General features: G+C 46.9%; 2 protein-coding genes across 2 annotated transcripts; one reads left to right on the plus strand and one right to left on the minus strand.

The window, feature by feature from the left end:
* The first annotated feature begins 47 nt into the window (after positions 1 to 47).
* Positions 48 to 4,867, plus strand: LOC119366572 (gibberellin 2-beta-dioxygenase 1-like). The gene is made up of 3 exons (XM_037632332.1): positions 48 to 664; positions 3,457 to 3,883; positions 4,362 to 4,867. The coding sequence occupies exons 1-3, from the start codon at positions 246 to 248 to the stop codon at positions 4,635 to 4,637; spliced, it is 1,122 nt and encodes a 373-aa protein (XP_037488229.1). The 5' UTR covers positions 48 to 245; the 3' UTR covers positions 4,638 to 4,867.
* Positions 3,790 to 10,647, minus strand: LOC119366581. The gene is made up of 3 exons (XM_037632342.1): positions 10,341 to 10,647; positions 8,569 to 8,866; positions 3,790 to 3,901 (listed from the first exon to the last, which is right to left on the minus strand). Exons 1-2 carry the CDS (start codon positions 10,582 to 10,584, stop codon positions 8,784 to 8,786), a joined length of 327 nt encoding a protein of 108 aa, XP_037488239.1. The 5' UTR covers positions 10,585 to 10,647; the 3' UTR covers positions 3,790 to 3,901; positions 8,569 to 8,783.
* Positions 10,648 to 19,188: the final 8,541 nt, after the last annotated feature.

Genomic DNA, 19,188 nt, shown 5'->3' on the forward strand with positions numbered 1-19,188 from the left:
TATATACGGGTGCCACTCTCCCCTCTAGTTGGAAGACCCCCCCTACACACAAATGACACAACTCCCAGCTCGATCATAGTGTCCATCACCCAGCACACACACTCCCTCTCTCTCTCTAAAAAAACACTCCCACACACACGCGCGGGCGCATACGGCGCATACTCTCTCTCTCTCTCTCTCTCTCTCTCTCCACAATTCGACGCATTGCATACGCACGTGAAGCGACCGTCCGCTGAGCCAACGCGATGGTGGTGCCTTCCACGACGTCGGCGCGGCAAGAGACGGCGACCATGCTGCTTCCACCGCCGTGCCCCGGCGGCGGCGCCATACCGACGGTTGACATGTCCGCACCCCGCGGCCGCGGCGCGCTGTCGCGGCAGGTGGCGCGTGCGTGCACGGAGCAAGGCTTCTTCCGTGCCGTCAACCACGGCGTGCCTCCGGCGGGACCCGCGGCACGGCTGGACGCCGCCACCTCGGCGTTCTTCGCGCTCGCGGCACACGACAAGCAGCGCGCCGGCCCGCCGAGCCCGCTCGGCTACGGCTGCCGCAGCATCGGCTTCAACGGCGACGTGGGCGAGCTCGAGTACCTCCTCCTCCACGCCAACCCCGCCGCCGTCGCGCACAGGGCCAGCTCCATCGACACCAACGACCCCTCACGCTTCAGGTACATACACACATACATACGTATATATGTCTTTCTATATATAATAAGTACTGTACTTGTAACTGCAAAAACGTCTTATATTAGTGTACAGAGGAGTACATGCTTACGCACAAGGCACACACATACCACATCAGTGAAGCATCATTATACATCTGCCTAACGTTCTAAGGGTTTCTTAATCCTGCAAGCATTAACAAAACCTTCAAACATGAAACATACTAGTGCTGTATTCAGGCCCACCTGCCAGTGACACTAGGGCCTCGTGGCAAAAGCACGGTTTTACTACATAACAGTCTAATCAGCTCGAGGCGTTAGAGAGAGAGAGAAAGACAGTGTCACTTTCGGTTTCCTATACACCACTGAAGTGCGTCGCTCCACCGCCATTAATTATCACATTAGGTCCAGAGGGTTTCAAAGCTCAAGACGTCGACAAGCCGATGTGTAGATGGGCGTTTATACATGCGTTGATGGCGCCCGAGGCGTCAGATGTGACATGATCAACATCCAAAGCTAGAGGCTGCATATAGCTAGCAGCAGTGCCACTTAACCAACTCATGACTATGCTGATGTTGGTGTGAATGTGATGTGGTTTGCTTATCATAATAATAATAATCCTGGGCCTGCCCCATTTGCATATTGGTTATGAGGTTAGCTAGCTAGCTATCCCCTAATAGATTTGGAAGATATGGTTACAGTCAACCTTTGTTAATTCCAGACCGACATGTGGGGCCGGCCTAGAGAGGTGATATATGTGGGCGTCAGGCATGGACCGATTTATTTGTGAGGCAGGACTGGCTAGCTAGGGCATGGCCTGTGTGTACACAAGTAGCAAGGGCGTGCATGCACAGAGGACTTTCTGCTCGGTACAATGCTGTCTTGTGCACACAGGCAAAAAAGAAGCCAATGTTGGAATCATGCATGCATGCACACTCGTGTTGCAAAGCTGAGCTTTGCCTAGCTGCTTCTTTTTTTGAAAGGGCCTAGCTACTTCTTGTTTTGCCGTGTTGTGATGCACTACATGTTACGCACAGATTCTTTCAAGGACGAAAAAAGTTACATGTATAGATAGAAAAAAAATAATTCAAGCCAAAGTGAGAGAAGTAGCTAATGTATAAATCGAAAATATATATCACCACGTGGACAGTTGTTGAATGAATACAAAATAATATTTTAACTCCAAACAGATGTAGCTAATGTTTTTTTTGCGGGGAGATGTAGCTAATGTTATTGTGGGACTAATTTATATATACTTTGTGCTACCATATATGCCTATTAGTTTCTCTATTTTTATGTTTTTAGTTCATGACAGAATTAACATCAATATGCACACATATGTATCATTTCAGATAGGTCCCATTGATTAAATCGTGGGAATGCATGAGCACATAGTTTCCGAAACAATAATTATTTTGCAATAATGGCATAATTGATGCTGTGCTAGGCAGGCCAATGATAAGTTGGTTCCGGCGATTAAGATCAACATAGCTAGTTTCTAAAGCAAAATAAAAGCATACAATTGATGTGACACAACAAACTTGATAGCTACGCAGGATGGGCATGAGAGATTTCCTCATGAAAGTTAGGCTAGAGTTGTCTAACCTTATACAAACATAGGAAAAGGAAAACACAGGAAAATCGGTCATTTTAAATCTTAGCTAAGAAATTTGACTCAGCAATTTCTGCCTTGGAAAGATACATTTGTCCCTGGTGATGGGAGAAAATGCTCACAGATGTTAAGCTACAACTGACTGAACATAACAGATAAGATCTTCTTAACTATGTTTGCGCGTATATACGCTGAATACGAAAGGTCATTTATGAAGTACTATGAGTGTAGCACTCACTACCCATATCAGAAAGTGGCCTAATCAGAGTTTGTTGAGAGCAAAATAAGATGAAAGGGATAATAAAACACTCTCTTGGGTAGTAGTTAGCTAGAAGGACCCTCTCAGGCCCCTCTCCAACAGACTGTGTATATCTGTGTATCAACTAATCTGACACATATATGCTGCAGTGGCCTCCAATTAATGGCAATATCCAACCACCAACTGGTGCAGCAATAGAATGGGAGTACAAGAAAGTTGAACCATCCATATCTACCAGATAGCTCTGTGGGCTTAATTAGCAAAGTACATCAAGTTTTTTCGTATAGACAATGATGTATATGCATGTACCCGGTGTATACATACACTGTATATTTTTTTCTTGGAAAACAGAATAACCTCCTTTTGTCATCAAATAAAAGGAGAGGGGGGCCCCAGTTGAAGTACAAAGGTCTGATGGGAATAAAAATGGTCCCCAAGCCACCCATAAAGAGCATATCCATGCTATCCATATAAAGCCAAGCAAAAGAAAGGAGGCACAGATGCAAAGGGGTCCTTTTTATGGTAACATAAATGAAATGTTCGAGAGCTTGTGTTGTGGCACTGGCAGGGAAGTGATATATGATCCCAGCACCGATGGGTCTTTCCGTGGAGCAGTGGGAAAGGGCATGACCAATCCTGTCAAGAACCCATTTGCCCACTGGAAATTTTGTCACCCCCAGCTGCATCTCGACTACAAAGAAACGAATATAGCATGTGTGTGGATGCAGGCAGGCAAGGGATGCAGCTTTTGAGTGCTCATGCATCAATCGGTCAAAATCTTCTCCATCTTTCTCTTTCTTTCTAGTATACTTGCCATGGCACATGCGCGCACCTGATCCTGTGACATCACTCTTTTTGATAAAAATATTTAACCAGGTGTTTGATTTGACTCACATGTTGAAATCCCCTCCTCCCACTTTCTTGCAGTTCTGTTGTGAATGAGTATGTGGAAGCAGTGAAGCAGCTTGCATGTGACATCCTGGACCTGTTGGGAGAGGGGCTAGGGCTGGAGGACCCCAGGCTCTTCAGCAAGCTCATCACAGAAACTGACAGTGACTCCCTCCTGAGGATCAACCACTACCCTCCATCATACACCGTTCACAAGCTTGACCATGATGACCAATGCAAGCTCAAGGGGGTTGCCAGGACCAAGGCTGGTAGCGGTGGGAATCCGGCGGCGGGTGGCCGGATCGGGTTCGGTGAGCACTCCGACCCACAGCTACTTAGCTTGCTCCGAGCAAACGACGTTGATGGCTTGCAGGTGCTTCTGCCGGACATCAACGGCAAGGACACGTGGATTCAGGTGCCAGCAGACTCGTCGGCCTATTTCGTCAATGTTGGTGATCTCCTTCAGGTAGTCACATCATTTAATCTGAGTAAGAGGAACATCATTAGATATATTTTTAATTACAAGAAAAACTATGCTTATAGGAACTGTTAAAGAAAGGTAAACAAACTGTTAAAGGCATTGATCTGGGACCAACCATAAATACTCGCATACGATTTAGAAGTTAAGCAATTTCTTTCCAGCGGCTCATATGAACAGATTACTTATACTACAGAAAACATGTAAAAATGATCTGCACTTAATCCTTTCATGTACATAAGACTGTCTGATTGGACACTCATGTTCAAAACTAGTTTACCAAGACACTCCAACATGATATTTTGCTTATTTTAAAACCCACTACTGGATTTCCTCAAGTACCCTCTTACCAGTTGTCACCCAAAAAAGTCACATCTGAAGCTGTGTAAGTTAGCCTAACAGCACAAATCACTATTCTTTGATGATTTGTTTTGTCTTATCTTCTCATCTGCCTTGTACTTTTCAGGCTCTGACAAATGGGAGGTTAGTAAGCGTCCGGCACAGAGTAATTGCAAGTGCCTGCAGGCCAAGGCTGTCCACCATCTACTTTGCAGCCCCACCACTGCATGCACGAATTTCGGCGCTCCCAGAGATGGTCACAGCCGACTCACCACCCCGGTACCGGTCATTCACCTGGGCCGAGTACAAGACAGCAATGTACTCACTCCGCCTAAGCCACAGCCGCCTGGAGCTCTTCCATGTTGATGATGACGAAAGCGGCAATGGCAGCAAAGGAAAATAAGAGGGATGACTGCTTGAGTTGCAGGCAATCTGTATGATGGGGATTAGTTAGATATAAGAATCGTCCCCAAAATTTTGGCTCTCTGACAGCTATTGCCAGATATCTCAGTATTATGATGGTGTAGTGTGTGTGTGTGTCCATGACCTGGCTAGCTTTGTATAGAAGTGATGGTTGTATGATAGTAATGTACTATTGCCTTCAGCGAACTGGTTGTTCCCGTGCAACTTATATTTCTGCTCTCTCCCTTATTGGACTTTCCTTACAGCAAAGTCTTCCACAAAAGTGAGACCTAACTCTAAACTCAAATTTACAATTTTCAGATTTCACGGAAACTAAAGGCCAAGCCAGACAGAGGCAGCAATGTCGACTAGACTATAATCAAATACAGATGGTAGTGTCATCCGCAAGAAAATACATATGATTGGACATATGCAGCAGCGCACAAATTTAACTAAGAAGTTATCATAAGATGCAATGTTTAAGGCATATATTAGCTCGAGCCACATCCCCAAATGGGAGATGGTGATCCAATTTTCTAAATTGAAGTGTGCTCGATCTGAATTGATTTTGTTCTTCTTATTAAGCACAAGGTACTATAGCACCAGGTATTTGTGCAGTACTTACTATTCATGCGGGGGATTAGATTGAGTTTCTTAGTTTTTACAGAGAAAAGGCTTGGCGCCCTGCTTTATAGAAAGCAAACAGTCTGACAAGGTTCAGGCTGGGGATACCAGCTTACAATACAGAGAACTTAAAGAAGAAAAAGAGTCATGAAACTCAACATTTTCACAACATAACCCCCATTCATCAGGTAAACAAAAACCTCAGGAAATTACAGAACGAGAGTGTGCAAGGGAGAAATTCTTCACTGACAAAGGCATCGAAGAGCACATCCGCTGATCCCATAGCACTGGCCATTGCTTTGATTTTGTTAGTTTGGATGTCTTTGGTAGATTGTTCCATTTATGTTAGATATTCTCAAGAGTCAAGTCAAGTCATTCATATTATAGGGATCATATTGCATCTTCTCCTCTTTAAACTAGACATGAATTAAGCTAAGTATCATAGTTCTTAAAATCATGTTGTGGATTTTTTTTCCTTTTGACAAGCTATTTGAGGCCTATTCCTACCCTATCAGGTACCCATCTTCACCTAGCACTGACTACTTCAAGTCACAGTTGTCTAGACTCTCTATGACGGCTGTTTAAGTCTGTTGTTGTTATGACCAGCATATTAGGGGCTTAGCCAAGTGGGTTATGGCCCAAGTATCTTAATCATTATTAGGGGCTTAGCCCAATTATCTTATCGTATTAGGATCGTTTGCTTAGGAGTCAAGTAAACCTCTCTATATAAGGAGAGGAGATGTATCAATCTAATCAAGCAAGAAGCAATCAATATTTGCTCGGCTTCCCTTGGGGAGCCGGGAGACGTAAACCCTAGCCGCCTCTTGCGTCCGCCGCCGTCGCACCAGCCGCAAGGACGGCGCCCAGCCGCCGGCCGCCGCGCAATCTCCTCCTCCCTCCTCCCTCCTTCCCTTACAAGCTACGCCCTAGACCGGATAGAACCCTAGTTTCTACCAATTTGGTATCCAGAGACTCAGGTTCGATCATGTCGTCATCCCCACCCACGCCGCCGCTGCCCATCATCACCACCGCCCCGATGACCACGGCCGGGTCCCCAACACCGCCGGCCCCAATCACCTCCGCGCCGCCGTCAACGATCCCCGTCTTCACGCCGGAGGAGATGTCCAGCACCTTGCGGGACCTCATGACGGCCGTCCAGGGCATCACCCTGTACCTGGCCGGCCCGCACGCCACCCCGCCGGCTTCGCCCCCCACCTACAGCCATCCGGCGCTGCACTGGCCGATCCAGAACACGTCTGGCCCGAGCAGGACGCCCCTGCTGCCGTTCCAGGCGGGACACACCAGCGGGCCCCCATCGCTGCTGCACCTACAGCCGCCCTCAGCCGCAGCCCAGCTCTGGCTGCCGTGGCCGTCCCAGGGCGCGCCTGCAATTGGCGGGACACTGTTGCTGCCGTTCCAGGCGGGGCACCACAGCGGGCTGCCACCGCCGCTGCTGCACCTGCAGCCACCCCCAGCCGCGGCTCCCCTCTGGCCGCAGTGGCCCCCTACTGCCACCGCGGCTACCGCCGCGTCCGCCCACTCTCCACAGCAGCCGCTGCAACTCCAGGCACCACCTCTGCCCAGCTCCGGACTGCCGTCACCGGCCGGCCTGCCGATACACCAAGTCTGGTTCCCGCCCTCCCCGTCGCCACTACCAGCTTGGGCGGCTGGGTCTTCGCCATCGCCAGTCTACACCACGGCTCCAGAGCAGCCGACCCCGTTTCCGCAGTTCGGCGGGCCATCCGGCTCCGCGGGTCCCTACCCGGAGTACTCCGACCAGGCGCCACCCGCCTCGCTGCTCCGCACCTCCGAGCCAGCTCAACACGGCACTCCGACCCAGACACCGCCGCGGTTCGCCAAGATCGACTTCGCCACCTATGACGGCACGAAGGACCCCCTCAACTGGCTCAACCAGTGCGACCAGTTCTTTCGCGGGCAGTGCACCCTCGCCTCGGAGCGCACCTGGCTCGCCTCTTACCACCTCCGTGGCGCGGCACAGACCTGGTACTACACCCTTGAGCAGGACGAGGGCACCCCCTTGGGAGCGCTTCCGCAAGCTCTGCCTCCGTTTTGGGCCCCCGATCCGCGGGAGCCGCCTAGCAGAGCTAGGCCGCCTTCCCTTCACCTCCACGGTTCAGGACTTCGCCGACCGTTTCCAGGCCCTGGCATGCCACGCGTCCGGCGTGACGGCGCAGCAGCGGGCCGACCTCTTTGTCGGTGGACTTCCGGATCACATTCGCGTGGACGTGGAGCTTCGGGGACCCCAGGATCTCCAGACGGCCATGTACTACGCCCGCGCGTTCGAGCGCCGCACGGTGGCCGTCCAGCAGGAGTCACCGTCCCGGGCCACTGGGTCGCTACCCTGGCCAGATCCCACTCAGGGTCGGCCTGCTCAGGCTTCCGCGGCACCCCTCGCCGCGACCGCGGCGCGCCCGTTCCGCCGGCTCACCTCGGTCGAGCTACTCGAGCGTCGCCGCCAAGGGTTGTGCTTCAACTGCGACGAGCCCTACACGCCCGGCCACGCCTGCCCACGACTCTTCTACCTGGAGGTTGCAAACTACATTCCGGAGGACGTCGTCGCCGCCGACCTTGCCGCCCCAGCTGTCACGAAGGTGTTTGACGTTGGTTGATCACCTCGAGGAGTTCAGCAAGCGCTTCCCCACCTTACAGCTCGAGGACAAGCTGTTTGTGCAGGCGGGGAGAAGTGTTATGACCAGCATATTAGGGGCTTAGCCAAGTGGGTTATGGCCCAAGTATCTTAATCATTATTAGGGGCTTAGCCCAATTATCTTATCGTATTAGGATCGTTTGCTTAGGAGTCAAGTAAACCTCTCTATATAAGGAGAGGAGATGTATCAATCTAATCAAGCAAGAAGCAATCAATATTTGCTCGGCTTCCCTTAGGGAGCCGGGAGACCTAAACCCTAGCCGCCTCTTGCGTCCGCCGCCGTCGCACCAGCCGCAAGGACGGCGCCCAGCCGCCGGCCGCCGCGCAATCTCCTCCTCCCTCCTCCCTCCTTCCCTTACAGGCTACGCCCTAGACCGGATAGAACCCTAGTTTCTACCAGTTGTCAACTAGTTATATGCACTTGACACTCCTCAAGTGCCCTTATCACCCGATGGCGGCACAACGCGAATATAAAATGAGAAATCCAATGTGCGAAAATATTAAGGCTTCGGTATCGTAAATACTGTCATACACCTAACGTTTTCTCTGCTATATGATGTGGCTCTCTCTGAAAGATAATTCACAGGTGCGGATACTAAGATTGCATTTTATAACGAAATGATGAGGTTCGATATTTTACCTATTGATGTGAAAATTTAGCTGGATGGCATTAGTAACTTGGCATTCCTCTGCAAAGCAGTAGGTACAGTCATCAAGCAGCTCAACGCCCACTGGCAAGTCAGAATGTTGGCCAGCCTTGGGATTTCTGTAAACATCTTGGAGAGGACAAACCAAGCAATAATCTACGTCTGGTATGGCTATGATTGCTTCCACTTAAATCCATGAGGCAGAGTGTCACAATCGTTCTTGCGATTGACCAGTGACCAGTGCATTAATGGCCCTTCTGGCCTCTCCATGCTCATCCAGGCTTATATAAGCTACAGAACAAACAAGGTAAAGTGTTAGCAACAGTCCACAGAGATGAGGTTGGGCAAGAAAGTTTGGGCCATTTCTTCTCCCTTTTTTCTTTACTTAACCTTATTTCTCCAAATTCGTAATGTAGAGCATCATCAATATTCTTTCTCAAAAGAAAAGGGAAGGCGGAAACTTGAAAGCAATTTCATGATATCAACATGTACCAGCCACTGTAGATTACGTCAAGATCCACCGTTGCGACAGGATATTATTGAATAAAAAGTAACTCTTGGAAGATAGAACAAAGCTACAGAACATGAATACGTGACCAACCAAAAACAATGAATGAGATGGTGAAAACTGCTCAGAGTGCAGTCTGGAATCTATTCAACAAAAAGTTTAGTATTGTCATATATATCATGTTTAGCAATGAGAGTTCTATGGAGCAATGTGACAGTTTTATGTTTTACACTAGCAATTTGAATTGGATATAGTAAAAATTCTGGTGAATGCTACAAATTAAAGAAAAAGGATGGTGCTTAAAAATAGCATCAGCGTTAAGAAACATATGGAAAGCAAACCCGTCCTTGAAGCTCAACCTCCAGCAATCATAAAGGGGACGAAAATCAGTAGATATTGCTGTCACAAATTATTCCTGGTTGAATTCGTTGAGTTTGTTAAATTGACGAATATATGCTATGAAAGCGTTTTAACTAATGGAAATGTTACAACCTAAGAGAGACAAGTGCGGACAAAAAGATCAAGTTATGTACAACGTCATTTACCTTACAATTCCAATATATGAATTAGATTTTACAGAACCTTTGTAAGTGTATTAGACAATGAAACTTGGTAACGCGCGGCACGCCTACATGAAACTTCGCAGAAGCTCCATAAATGTAATGATCCAGTGCTGGAAACTAAGCAAGAAAGTACAAGCTTCTGCCTTCCAGAAGTCGGAACAAGACATTTGCTTGCAGCCACAGGTTGGCAACATTGGCAACATTAGAAATACCATCAATTCCAGCATGTTTAGCTTGGACCACAGCCCATTATACACAAATCATGCATGGTGACACAAATTGTGCAGCCTCCAAAATTTCCGTCCTTATCATGACCACCACCCGCTACACAAATCATGGAAGGTGACAATGTGCCGCCAAAAGTTGCTAGGGAATGCGCCAAAAGATCAGGACCATAACGCCCTGCCGACGCAGGGATCAATTGGATTCTGAGTTTCCCTGGACGGGGTTCCCATCAACCACATTTACTATCACATACCAATCTTAAAATCTCTAGCCATCTCATAGTATCAGCAAAATGCTTAGGCAAATCAAAAACCTTACAATGCTAAGTTTGGTCTAAAGTTCGGCAAACTGCAACAGAGATTAATATTCCACCCAAATGAGAACAACAATCCACCAATACCTGACAGTAACCGTTGACTTAAAAAAAGAGGGGGAAGGAGAGGATAATCTATGTTCAACTGTTCCTCACCTGTAGCAGCAGCCTCCCTGGCGCCGCCGGCCTCTATGCGGAGCAGGGGCACCCACCGCCGACGGCGCGACGTCCCTGAAGGCACCACCTGGTCGTAGATCAGAACCCATGAGCAGCCGCAGCCGCAGCCGCAGCCGCCGGCGCCGATCCCGACGGGCGCCATTGCCAGCAGCCCCTGGCGCCTCCCTATCCGCCCCCACTTCGTCTTCTCCGGCGACACCTCGGCGGCTCCGTGCCCTACCATTCGCGGATTTGGAAGATAAAAACCCCGTGTATGCCACGCAGAATACTTTAAAAAAAATGACGGAGTTTCCTTTCGGGTAATATGTTTTGCAAAACAAACGTTTTTTGCGGCAATTTATATGTTGAGAGCATGGATGCCAATGTTTTGAAGCGAACATGGTAATTTCCGCAGCTCTCCGTTGTCAGAAGTTGTGATGTGTTTGTGAAGAATCTGTCATAGAAAATGTTTACATTTACCATGCCCCACAATGACCTTTCACTGGCTATTGGTTTTTTATTTCTTATTAATATAAAATTTATATTCAACTATTAGCATGCTTTGGATCTAGTGACTCGGAAAACTAATAATTACATTAAAATATCACTAACACATTTTCCTCTTTATGTATCATCTTTTGCAAAACGAAATTCCACCTGAACTTCAATACACAAACAACGATTAAACCAAACCAACAATGCTGATATTCATACACTTGCACGAGCTCAATTACCAATAAAGATTTTAGAGGGGCCTCTGAGCCATCCGATGAACTTGGTCTGAAGACAATTCCTTAAAAATGTGGGCTGAACCATAAGATATTCCCCATGACATCGAGGAAGATTTCAACTCCGCAGAAAATCGAATCAACAAAAAACAACAAGACACATTAAAACAAACTCCACAAATCCAATTAATCATTTGAAGACACAAACTTAAACTCTTCAAGATCACATCAAAATACAGATAATACATGATTCTAGCTTAGTGAAGTTGTCCGGCAAAGCATAACCGCAACAGGGAATAACCAGAAAACATTTATTTCCAACAGCATCACGCACATTGCCAAAATTTTGTCGTTCCGGGCCGTAAAACTCATCCCGGAACTCTTATATTACAATATTGTGTTCGCGTTTTCAAAAATATTTGGAACATTAATTCATTTTCTTGCTCCGATTTTTTTCTAACTAAGAAATATTCCAAAATTGTTTGTGATTTAAAAAAAATGTATTTTAAAAATATTCGAAAAATGAAATATTTTCTTATTTTAGTAAAAGTTCACAAATTCAAAATAATGTCTGAGCTTAAGAACATATTTTGTTCTGAATGTTGAAATCATGTTCCGTTTTCAAAAGCCGGTCACAAATTAAAGAAAATGTTTGGATTTTCATAAAAGGTTTTTGTGTTCAAAAAACGATGTTATTTCAAAAAAAAGCATGCTTTTTCCAAAATGAACGAAATATTAAAAACATTGTTTGTAATTTAATAAAATGTTCATGTTTCGAAGAATATTCGGCAATTCATATTTTAAAAAAGTATTTTATATCCGACGTTGCACTATGTTCTTAAATATTCACGTTGGCCACTGGTTAGTAATAGATGTTTGTTGTCGTGGCTAGCGGCACGTGGTCCGGTCTTTAAGGTCATGTATTTCAGTGTTCCACGCGTCGTTTTTTGGATTATAACTCATGCCTTGCAAATACAGGTTATTGGCCCAGACGCGAACTATTGTGCGTCCCACACGCTATTTGACGCACCTAGCGTCATATAGTAGCTCCCACACATCTGCCCTAAGAAAAGTAAAGAATATGTTTATAGATTTTGTTTCGTCCATTCCACACGTAGCTCCCCAATTTTTTCGGTTATCCCCCAGATGGGTCAAACTGGACCTACCATACTTTTTTTTTCTGTCGGACGGACGAGTAGCAAAAAAGGAGGGCGCGAGGGGATTGAACTATGGACCTTCCATGTTGTGTCCACGGATAAAACCAACTCAGCTAGCTTGCAATTACTATAGAAACAGTCTCATCTTGAAATTTTATACTAAATAACACCAGTTTTTATATGTCCATAAGTTGTCTGGAAATAAGGAGGTTATGTGAGAATAAGGAGGTTGTTTCGAGAATTATGAGCAGAACGAGGGACTCCACAAATTATTGTTGGAGATAACTTGCATGTGCCAATAAAAAACAATATGCTGGTTAGCTATAATGGGGAAAAATTGTGGGCACGTGCTAATAAAAGAGAATATGCTGATTTTGCTCTAATAATAAAATTTATGGGCACATGAGGGCAAAAATAGTTGAAGAGAATAAACCCTGATAATGATGGGACATTCACGCCTGGTTATGCGCTGATTATGCTAATGAAACATAATTTATGCGCTGCAATTAGTAATCCATCCGGTTACGTTGTCGTAGGAGAAAGTGGTCGAAGTAACTGTGCCTCGAAGGTCGCCTGCCGCCCAACAATCAAATGAATACGGAACCACAACTCCGAGACGGAGGTCGACCCGAAGGAAAAAAATGTACAAGTTGGGTGGTCGCCGCCGCGTTGACTAGCCCCACCACTATTAAGATCTCGCGGGCCAAACATGACCCGTGGGAAGACCGCGGGTCCTCGCTCTGTCGCCCACCGCCGTGGAGATCGTTTTTTATGAACACATCAATTATATTTTCCGCCGCTTGTTGCAAAAACAATTATCTCCCCGTTGCAACGCACGGGCATATATGCTAGTTACCAATAAAGATTTTAGAGGGGCCTTTGAGCCATCCGATGAACTTGGTCTGAAGACAATTCCTTAAAAATGTGGGCTGAACCATAAGATATTCCCCATGACATCGAGGAAGATTTCAACTCCGCAGAAAATCGAATCAACAAAAAACAACAAGACACAGTAAAACAAACTCCACAAATCCGATTAATCATTTGAAGACACAAACTTAAACTCTTCAAGATCACATCAAAATACAGATAATACATGATTCTAGCTTAGTGAAGTTGTCCGGTAAAGCATAACCGCGACAGGGAATAACCAGAAAACATTTATTTCCAACAGCATTATGCACATTGCCAAAAATTGGTCGTTCCGGGCTGTAAAACTCATCCCGGAACTCTTATACACACCTACGAGGACTTGAGGCTCCCCTCACCATCTCACATCGTCAAGGTAGGAGCAAAGAAGGAGACGGGACCGGGCAGATTCCAACGGCGGTTGTGCTCCTTTGATCACTTAAAACCATCCTTTGGTCGAGTCAAACTCTAACTGTGACTCTATGTGGTACTAGCGGTAGATTATTCAAGGAGACCCTAACTCGGTTAAGGGCTCTGGGTTTTCTCACGCTAAGTGTTAGAGGGTAGATTGAAATTATCATAGTAAACTCATACTAGGCGTGTAGAAGGTGCACCCTGCTAACACCAAGAGTGGAAGACACCAGCCGACACACCTAGATGTATGGAAGTGCAAACTCTATCTGACGCTCAAAGCATCAAAGTGTCGACCAAATGCATAGGTCACGCGCATCGTGAGTTGTCCCATTGCTGGTTTTTCATCTTGTTTTCTCTCTTATTTCCTCCATCTGTTGGTTTGATTTTCTTTTTATGTCATTTCCTTGTTCTATTTTATTTAAAAATATTACTCATGTTTTTTCTATAACTTTTCTAGCATTTTTCCTAAAGTGTGTGAGCATATATCAATACGTGTATGAAATACTTTTAAAAATATACAAACATTTTCCTTAAAGCACATGAACTTTTCAATTAATGAATATAATTTTTCTGTACACATAAACATTTTTGAATAAGTGATGAAGATTTTATTTCACACTTATGACCATTTAGATATGTGTACAAGATTATTTTTTATCATTTCCTTTAAAAAATATTTTTAAAACATGTTAATCAAAATACATTTTTTTAAATAAGGACATTTAAAAATTAGGGACGTTAAAGGGCTGCGCCACGGTTGGCCCATATAAGTTGCTCATAGCCTCAAATAAGATGCGGGAGCAACTAGTTAGTGGGTCCTCCTTCGGAGCCCCGGCAAGGGTCATTTTGGGTAGGCTGGGAGCGTGCCACGCCACGTGTTGCGCTCTGGTGCTCCCTGTGAATTTTATTTTATTTATTTTTCCATACGTGTTTTAGATTTTAGATGGTTTCTTTTTAGCGTTTTTTTGGCTTTTCGGTTTTTCTTAAGTTTTGGACAAAAAGTCAAAAAAATATGCGAAAAACATAATTTTTCCTTTGTGCCTCTTGGAAAAGGAAAAAATATGTTTTCTTTCTTTCCTTCCGCGAGAGGTAAGGATGGAGGCACTGATTTGTTTGTGCGAGAGGCATAGTCGTGCCTCTTGGAAAAGTGAAAAACATGGCTTCTTTCCTTCTGCGAGTGGCATGGATTTAGTTCTCGTGTAGGTACGAATTTGCTTCCGTCAGAGGCACAGTTGTGCCTCTTGAAAATAGGGAAAAACATGTATTCTTTTTTTTCTGCAAGAGGCACGTATTTAGTTCTCATGTAGACATGGATTTGCTTTCGCGAGAGGCACAGTTGTGCATCTCAAAAAGGGGGGAAGCGTGTTTTATCCTTTTCCTTTCGCGAGAGGCACATATTTACTTCTCATGGAGGCACGGATTTGCTTCCGCTAGAGGCACATATTTACTTTTCATGGAGACATGGATTTGCTTCCGCGATAAGCATAGTCATACCTCTCAGAAAAGAAAAAATGTGTTTTCTTTTTTTTCCTTCTCTGAGAGGCATAAATTTACTTCTCGTGGAGGCATGGATTTGCTTCTGCGAGCGTGCCTCTCTAAAAAGGTAAAAATGTGTTTTTTTCTTCCATGAGCGGCACGAATTTACTTCTCATGGAGGCACAGTTTTGCTTTTGTGAGAGTCACAGTCGTGCCTCTTCGGAAAGGAAAAAAACCATGTTTCTTGTTGGGAATATGACTATCAGGTATGACCCGCCCAGGAGGGGCCGGGTCATCCCTATGGCGGTTCATCTCACTGAAGCCCAAGAGCATAGTAACAATAGTGGTTCATAGATAGGCTTAGTAGAGGGCCCAAACCCGAAGGCGGCTTAAGGCCCACGGATATAAACCGCCATGTATATAGACTTGTATTGTAAGGCATGTAAGAAAAGTCACCGAGCCAGATACGTTGTATGAGCCGGCTGGGACTCTGTAGGCCGTAGGGCGTCGACCCGTGTATATAAGGGGACGACCCGGCGGCAGCTTAGGACAAGAAACAACAGATCGAGAGCCAGGTTAAGCGTATTTACTCCCTGCTCATCGAAACCCTAGCAATACCACCTCCAACTGGATTAGGCTTTTACCTTCACCGCAAGGGGCCTAACCAGTATAAATTCCCCGTGTCCTTTGTCCCGATTAACCCCTTTAAGCTAACCTCATCGCGATGGCTCCATGACTAAGTCCTCACACTAGGACATCTGTCGTGACAATTCCACGACAGTTGGCGCCCACCGTGAGGCTATCGCGTGATGGTTTCAAGTTCTTAGAGGGCAACTTCGAGGGGATCAAGGGATACGTCATGGGCCGGATGACCAAGAGTCATCGTGGCAAGCTCTACATCTACGACGCAGGCTGGGGCCCCAAGGCTTGTTCAATTGAGTACGGGTACCGGGTCCCCTTCGGCGGAATTCACGTTTTCATCAGCAAAATCGGCGAACCGGGCCCTGAGCCAGACATCTGCATCGACATCATCGAGACGGCTCAGTGTGAGAGACCCGCCTGGGTTCGGCCCGCCATGAATCGTACCTTCATGGGATTTATCCATGGAGCAGAATCTGAGGATAGATCGGCATCTGGTGGTGAGACGGTCATTTATTCTGATGGTGAGTCGTCCACCGATGAGACCGAGTCATTGTATCAGCTGCAAGACGGCCGACTTGGGGGCTGTTCCGATGGTGACATTATTCCGGACTCCTGCGAGCCGCCGAACCGGGTTGCAATCTTCATGGTCGGTACACAGCCCGTGCAGCACTCGTCGACTGCGGCAGAGCTAGTTTCCGGGTCAGCAGCGGCAACGGCTGCCAGGGCAGGAGGCCCTGAGCGCCCGCCGACTCAGGTTTTAAATGACTTGCTGGATAAGCTAACAGCACTGTTAATAACGGTGGTTAACCCGACGGATTAAGATCAACATTAATGCGGCGATCGCAAAATTGTGTGATGAGATAGCACGGGCCAAGGAGGAGCTAAGCACAGAAAATGCCAGGATGGCTGAGGAGCGGGCTGCTTTGGATGCTCAGGCTCAACAGATTCAGTCGCAGTCTTACCGGCTCATGCTAGATCAGAATGCTTCAAACGAAGTCATGAGGAGGAGGCATCAGACTCGTCTGCCCTCGGTTTACGAAGCAATAAATCTCTTTAACACACCAGGAGCAGGAACCAATAACCCGAAAGTGGTAAACCGGGTCGAAGCACCTAAGATGGGTATGCCGGTTCAACCGTGCACGACGGACCCACCTCGTTATAACAATAACCCGCCGCAGCACATGCCGACGCCACCGGGTCATTACTCTAACCCTTTGGATAACATGATCGTTGCAGCGTCACGATTGGCGGCTCTCCCGGTTAAAGGCGAGTCACCGACGGCAGTTGAAACACGAAGGGCTAGAGAGCTCCTTCAGACAGCACTGGTAAAGCGGCAGGCTTATTCTTACAGTCGTGACAGGGTTCACTCCACCCCACGTCTGAGCCGGAGTTACAATAGGCATATCGATGAGCCGGCTGTGTCAAGCAGTGGGTGGAACCATCACCCGCCTCGTGGATATGACCCGGCGGGCGGTGGCGCTGATGCTCAGAATGTAGTGGATCAAGGTAGAGCACGTCGAGAGGCCGAGCTGGCGGCACATTATGCGGCCCGTCAACCTACTCTGGTTCGTCCGACCACTTCTGTGGAGCCAGGGGTAACCTTCAGGAATTTGGGTGTGCCATGTTTAGTGCCGGCTCTACGTAATGAGCGTCTGCCCAAGGATTTCAAGGGTCCTCACAAGGTGCCTAATTATACAGCCGATTTACCTCCCGAGGCATGGATCGAGAGTTATGAGATGGCCATGGAATTGCTAGAGGTCAGCGATGTTGCATGTGCTAAATATTTCCCCCTGATGTTGGAAGGAACGACCCACACTTGGTTGAAGGGGCTCCCTGCCAATTTCATCGGGTCATGGGCCAAGTTAAAAGCCCGGTTCATCCAGAATTTCAAGGATACATGTAAGCAGCCCATGTCAATTGTGGATTTAGCCTCCTGTGTCCAAGAAGAAGGCCCATTGGGTGCGCCAGGTCTCAACAATCCTGCACTCGTCGGATCACATCAATGCCGACTCAGCAGTGTTGATGTTGGAGAACAATTGCCGTTTCACGCCCCTAAAGCAGAAATTAGGGCGACTCAAACACCACTGCAATGACATGGGGACACTGATGGCAGCTCTGGTTAAGTATGCTGACTCTGATGGTACCAAGGACCCCGAGTCTGATGACGAAAAGCCGGGAAAGGGAAAGAAGAGCAGCAACACCAAGGGGCAGCAGCATAACCCAATGAACCAGGGAGGCAACGGTAAGCGCAAAGCTGATAATAGTTTTGACTTTGTGGCTAACACCAATGCATAGAATAATGGTCAGCGTCGTAAGGGTAAACCGCCCCCACGGACCAGAGGATCCGGCTTCAATCTTGAACAGATGTTAAATCAGCCCTGCCCAAGACATGGTACGCGAGAAAGACCGTCTGGGCACCTATGGAAGGATTGTTACATTATGAAGGAGTACAAGAATTCCAATCTTTTTCAAGATAGTCATGGGCGCGGTTCAGGATCCGGCTCTCACGGACCGGGTTATGGCGGTGGCGGCTCTGACTCTGGATTCCAAGGAAATCAAAGTAACCACGACAATCAGGGTGGTTACAATCAGCAGAGTAGTCAGGGGAGTCAACAGCAGCAACAGTCTAGTTATCGAAGCAACCTGAAGTAGTTGAATAGTGGACAATGTCATGTCTTCACTACTAGCTTATGTAAGCATGACCAGAAGCTTCATAAGAGGGTAGTCAATGCTGTTGATCCCCATTACTTGCGTTGGTCTGAGTAGCCCATTGTGTGGAGTCGGGAAGATCACCCGCCCCGGGTTGATAATCCGGGTCCCTTGGCTTTGGTGGTCGCACCTCAGGTCGGAGGGTATAAGTTTACCAAGGTACTCATGGATGAAGGGAGCAGCATCACTATCCTTTATTACGAAACTTCCCGTCGCATGGGGTTGACTGATAAAAATCTTAAGCCGTTAAACACTATTTTTCATGGCGTGGTGCCTGGTAAGTCGGCGTATGTTGGGGATAGCTCTGGAAGTTGCTTTTGGAGATGATCATGACTCTAGGTCAGAGACATTGACCTTTGAAGTAGTCAAGATTCACAGCCCGTATCACGCTCTGTTTGGACGGCCGTCTTATGCCAAGTTCATGGCACGGCCTTGTTATGTTTATCTGCAGCTCAAGATGCCGAGTTACAAGGGGACCATTACTGTGCATGGGAGCCGTAAGATAGCTCTGGAATACGAAGAAGGTGATGCAGCTTATGCCGAGTCGGTTTGTGCAACGGAGGAGTTAAAATTCTATAAGGACAATGTTGATCCGGCGGATATGACATCTTTGAAAAAGCCAACTACAGAGCATGATCCGGTCTTAAAGTTTAAATCGGTAGATGATACTAAGATGGTTGATTTTGTTCCTGGCGATTCATCCAAGCAGTTCAATATCAGTGCTAATCTGGATCCGAAATAGGAAAGCACGCTCATCGAGTTCATCTGTGAGAACCGGGACATCTTTGCATGGAAGCCTTCAAACATGCCGGG

This window comes from Triticum dicoccoides, chromosome 1A, assembly GCF_002162155.2.
Source record: "Triticum dicoccoides isolate Atlit2015 ecotype Zavitan chromosome 1A, WEW_v2.0, whole genome shotgun sequence".
Taxonomy (NCBI): domain Eukaryota; kingdom Viridiplantae; phylum Streptophyta; class Magnoliopsida; order Poales; family Poaceae; genus Triticum; species Triticum dicoccoides.